Here is a 5,326-nt window from a genome sequence, read left to right as displayed (position 1 = left end):
AATTTTCAGTTCCCTTGGTGTAAAAGTTTGATTAATTTGAAGATATTTCGGCGGCTATTTTAGGCAAATCTGCTCGACGAATTTCACCATCCTCCCGCTGCAGTCCACAAATGTTTTGCATAATCCATGACTTTGTTCGCTTATCCTTGTAATTACATGATACGGGGTAGATTCCTTGAAATGGAAAACATCTCCTTTTCCGGTCTCTGTGTCATAGAAGGCCAGCTCTTTCACAACAGATTCACCATGGTACCCTATAGGGCTGTGACACTTCGAAAGTTTATACTGAATGACGTTTTTGTCTCATTACCCTTGAGTGAACCCACTTCAGCATATCAGTAGGATGTTATTATATATTATAATTAATATTATATATTATATTAATTATATAATTATTATGAGAATTGAATGGCTTTAATTATGGACAGTTGGCTCATTCGATGCTCATGTTATCTACTAACAACGCAGAACGATAATTTAAGTCACATAAATGTAAGTTACATTACACCTAAGCCTTGGTTGAAGTAATTTTCGATCACGAGCTGAAACGCTTTACACTAAAAATTTACGTTTACTTTTAGTTAACAATATTGGTACAAATAATTTGCAATAAATTAAATAAAAACATACCCGTTCAATGCGACGATAAGTAAATCGCCCTCCTTCAAATAGGCATCCTTACTTCGCAAATATTAACCGTACTCTACTCCCCAAGTCACCATTAACAATGATGAAGTGTAGTCTGCTACGTTCAGCATCAGAAACTAAAGCAAAAGCACCGGTGAGTTAACCGGTTTATGACGCTGAACGATTTACCCATCGAAAAACCGTATTTCAAATTTGGTGGACATCTGCAATTCAATTTCGTCTTGAAAGTCGAAACCTAAGCCGCCAATAAGAAGCCAGAATCCAGTTCCTTTACGGACCAATGAGCGACGAGAATCCAAGTGGGCGCGGAAGGCTAAGCCTGCAGAATACGGCGGCTGGCTGAAGAAAATCACACCACAGGTGGTCAATTAGATACCGCAACTTCGTCAAACGTAATGAGAGTTCATTTCGTGAATCGTTACGCTGGCTCTCGGTCGTGATTTCTTGTCGGCTTAGGACTTTACCCGTGTTCGGCTTGAACTAATCGCTTTTTGTTTAACTAGATTTCCGATTTAAGTACGCGTCAGCAAAGACGAGTGCTCGTGGTCAACGCGGGATTAATTGGACGGTGGACCTCATCGAGTCATCTGAATTCTCTTGAAACTGGTATTGTTTGATCTAAGCGTTATAAAGTTAATCCGAGGTTATGCGTTGGATATTCCCATATATGTAAGACATATCCATATGAAATTGCCATTGTAGTATATTTTACTAGTAGATTTATTAGGTTGCCCTTGTTTTAATGGTTACCGGTCGAGTTTTTTTTCTTGCACACACTGCATATTTTTGGAATCAGTTTTGAATTCTGAAACTTTTCTTATCAACTTAAAATCTGTTAATTCGTGTAATTTATTTCAAATTTGGGTATTATAATTACAAAGTGCCGAACCCCTCGCGGGCTAGAATGCTTCCCCAACCCCTGTTCTCCCCTGTAAATTTAGTTAGTCTGTCGCTTCTAAATTCAACACGGAATATCTTTCAAATTGGTCTCGGTTGTCCCATTTAAGGGACCTCCTGTAACGACGGAATTTTCAGTTTTAACATGCTTATATATATATAGCTTGCTTGGCTATGTTTCTAGAATATTTTAATGATTCCAAACGTTGTTGCCGAAATTTAGTAGCGACTTATTCGACGGTAAAGCATGGTTTTCACTTGACCGAAAAAAACTACTTTGCAGCCGGACGTCAAACGTCAGATTTGTTTTTTAGTTGTCGCCCAGCGCTATAGCGTTTTCACCTAGCGTAGTTCATGCAAATAATGGAACCAAGGCTTAACGGATAAACTGAACACCGCTCCAAGTGCGGCCCATCTATTGTCTTTTTTTTGCAATCTTTGTTTCTAATATCATACAGATTTGTATTGTTCCTAAAGCTTAGTTCCCACTTTACCGAAAACACGACGGAAACCCTGCGTAAGTACCTCTGCGGTAAAACATCTACCGAAGAACGCGACCGAAACAGCTTTCGGTCGGACAGAATTGGTGTTCTATTTTTAACGCAGAGGCCGACGTAAAATTATTTTAATAACCAATCAAAATTCGTTTGGTGATGACGTTCATTTTGACGTCATGGGTATCTCCGTTTTATAGTGAAGATCGCTATTCGCGAGTCGCCATTTTTTTACTATTTGTGCCGCTTTGAAAGGGAATGTTGAGAAGGGAAAGAATTTTTAATTCTCCGGTATGTTGTGAACCCTAGAGATTTTGAAACGTTAATTTGTTCGGGTTAATTTGCCACCGCGCTCCGCTAGTACGAATATATTTTCCTTAAAATGCCACCAAGAAGAAACACGTCGAAGGCCAAGGCCCAAGCTGATCGAGTTCCCACTCCAAGCCCAACTACTACTGCCATAATTGCTCCAAAGGACACAATGACAAAAAACGTTTAGCTATAAACAAAAAAACTATTTATAGAAGAAGTACGAAAATATGAATATTTGTACGATTTAAAACATCAGTTTTATAAAGATACGCTTATGAAAGAACGAAGATGGTTTGGGATAGGGACGATGTTTCACATAACAAGTAATTAGTACAATTATAATTAATGCCTTAAGCTGGAGTCGTTGGTTGTTACTGAATTATGATTGTGGTTCAATTTAGGTATAGAAGCTTACAATGTTTGGCGAGCTATCAGAGATCGGTACCGAAAAGAAAAAAATAAACTTCAATGAAAAGCGGTGCTGGGACCGATGAAATTGTCACACCAAAATGGCACTTGTATCCAGTCAACGATTATATTTATATCTCTCTGATGTAACACAGTGTCCGACATAGAGCGCACAGCTCGAGAGAGAAAGGAATCATCAGCGTATTGCCAAAGGTTGGTATCAGGGGAATTACCAAGGTGAAGATCATGGGCGTACAGAATGAACAGAAAAGGACCCAATATTGATCCCTGAGGTACGCCAGAGGTAACAGGTTGATAACCCTAAAATTCACCTTGAAAGACAACTCTCTGTTCACGATTCCTTAAGAAATCAGCAACCCAAGCTAGAATAGGACCGCGAATACCAACACCATAAAGCTTAAAAATGAGGCGATCATGAGGAACAGAGTCAAAGGCTTTTTTCCAGTCAAAAATTATGACATGTACATCAGATGGTACACGTAAGTCCAACAAAGAAGCCCATGAATGGAAAGCCTGGACTAACTGCGTTACGCAACTGAAACCCTTTCTAAAACCAAACTGCTTTTCAGGGAGCACGCCAGGCTTAATACATTTAGAATTAATGAAATCAGATACAATTGATTCCATAATTTTACAGAAAACAGAGGATAAGGATATAGGACGGTAGGACGCCATATCAGATCTGTCTAAGGAAGAACCCTTATATAGAGGGACAACATTAACCCTTTTCGAAGCAGCCGGAAGTCTGCCTACCTTCATCGAGTAACTTAAAAAGTCAGACAAAGGATACGACACACTATCACGACAAAGCTGTAACATTTTTGGGGTTATCCCATCTGGACCAGGGGAAGAGTTACATTTCAGGTTATTGATAGCAGTGATAACCAAAGATGGAGTAAACAATAAGTTTAGCTCATCATCGACTGGTAGCGGAAGATCATACAAAGTGTCAGCTGGGTTAGGAATTGGGCCAGATTTGCAGAAACAAGAACAAAAGTACTCATTGAATTTAGTAGCAATGATAGCACAATCAGTAATGCTATCCCCATTGTTCTTCATAAAGTTTGGAATTGGGAGTTTCGATTTGAGGGCCACAAATTTCCAAAATTTTTTAGGCTCAGAGCGTAAATTATTAGAGAGTTGCCTAACATGATTCGCATAAGAAGTACGAGATAATTCCTTAATCTTATTTGTCAGACGCCTGAATCTAGCTCTATTAAACTCGGTGAAATTGGATTTGAGTTTTTTAAAGAGTGTTTTTTTCACATTGGCTAAATGAATTATCTGATCCGTTATCCAAGGATTTGATTTTCGCTTAGGGCGAGAAGTAATCTTAGGAATACTATCATCAAGACAAGCAGAAAACATTGATAACCAATTGTCCCAGGCCTCGTCAATGTCATTTTCTAAATAAAAAACCATGTCCCAAGGAGCGTGACTTATAAGTCCATTTAGCGAGACAATATCAGCATTGCGAAAATCAAAACTTGAACGCTGCACCACCTTATTCTGAGATACTGTACAAATTAATTCACCAGTCACAGCATTATGATCACAACCAGGTAAATTATCCACAGAGACTACATTCGTAATAAATCTTTTCTCATTAATATACACAAGGTCAAGAGTATTATTATTCCTCGTCTTGTCAGAGACAACTTGATGCAAACCAAGATTTGAGACACATTCGAACATGTCAAGTGATGAGAGGCAATCGGGGGTTGGTTTCGGAAGACCAAGACTAGCCATATTAAAGTCTCCCATTAAGATGAAAATATCATGTTTGTTAATCTCATCAATGATACTATTAAGTAAGGCACAAACACCTATTACATAATCATGGATACACGGCGGAGGGACATAAAGACAACCAATCAAGATTGACCTATCATCCGCCTTAGCAGAAGCAAACACAGCTTCAATTTCAATGCCACCAGGAGAGACACGAACAGTAGGGTCAATATCCAGCAAAACCGGAGATAAACTTTGGTTTATGGCTTGCAAGACACCACCGCCCCTAGTAGCACGATCACGTCGAAACACAATGTAATTACTGTCGAAGAGTTCAGCATCGCAAATATCAGGACCAAGCCAAGTTTCAGTTAAGAAAAAAATATCCGGATTCATATTGCGAGCTACCAAGTCGAGATCACGCAATTTTTGTCTAATACTACGAACGTTAGACAAATAGAAGGATATGGATTCCAGTTTTTTTCGTCGCTTAATTTTAGTTTTTTTGACACCCTGCATCTTAGGAATTTTTATCCCATTAAGAGTCCTCGAGAGACATACTTGAATTAACAAAAAACGAATCGTCGATTTTCAGCATCCCGCAGTCAAAACAAATAAATTTTGAATCGCACAATAATCTGGGAGCACGGCAGTGCTCCCAGCCAAGTCGAGCACTGACATCCTTTTCTCGAAGCAACTCGTGGCACTTTTAAGCCCACTGTAACTTCGTGATGGGTAAAGGTAAAAGCCTGAAATTTTGCTTGCCCCGAGGAACGCCAATTGTAGCTATAGTTTCCAAGTTTCCTACCCTATAT

At 39.1% G+C, this 5,326-nt stretch overlaps 1 protein-coding gene and 1 long non-coding RNA gene across 2 annotated transcripts; both read right to left on the bottom strand.

Annotated features, from left to right (window-relative positions):
• Positions 1–249: 249 nt before the first annotated feature.
• Positions 250–756, bottom strand: LOC149677347 (uncharacterized). Its single transcript, XR_016366415.1, has 3 exons — positions 631–756; positions 502–557; positions 250–325 (listed from the first exon to the last, which is right to left on the bottom strand). It is a non-coding gene; the product is annotated as an uncharacterized LOC149677347 (long non-coding RNA).
• Positions 757–812: 56 nt separating this feature from the next.
• LOC149677346 (uncharacterized) lies at positions 813–5,030 on the bottom strand. The gene is made up of 4 exons (XM_089837348.1): positions 3,164–5,030; positions 3,092–3,120; positions 2,857–3,047; positions 813–987 (listed from the first exon to the last, which is right to left on the bottom strand). Exons 1-4 carry the CDS (start codon positions 5,028–5,030, stop codon positions 813–815), a joined length of 2,262 nt encoding a protein of 753 aa, XP_089693474.1.
• Between the last annotated feature and the right edge of the window lie 296 nt (positions 5,031–5,326).

This window comes from Phalangium opilio, unplaced genomic scaffold (assembly GCF_054372755.1).
Source record: "Phalangium opilio isolate 3A_F unplaced genomic scaffold, DU_Popi_V2 ptg000043l_1, whole genome shotgun sequence".
NCBI classification, from domain to species: Eukaryota; Metazoa; Arthropoda; class Arachnida; order Opiliones; family Phalangiidae; genus Phalangium; species Phalangium opilio.
The sequence above is the reverse complement of the archived record's forward strand: the minus strand, read 5'-3'. Positions and strand labels throughout refer to the sequence as shown.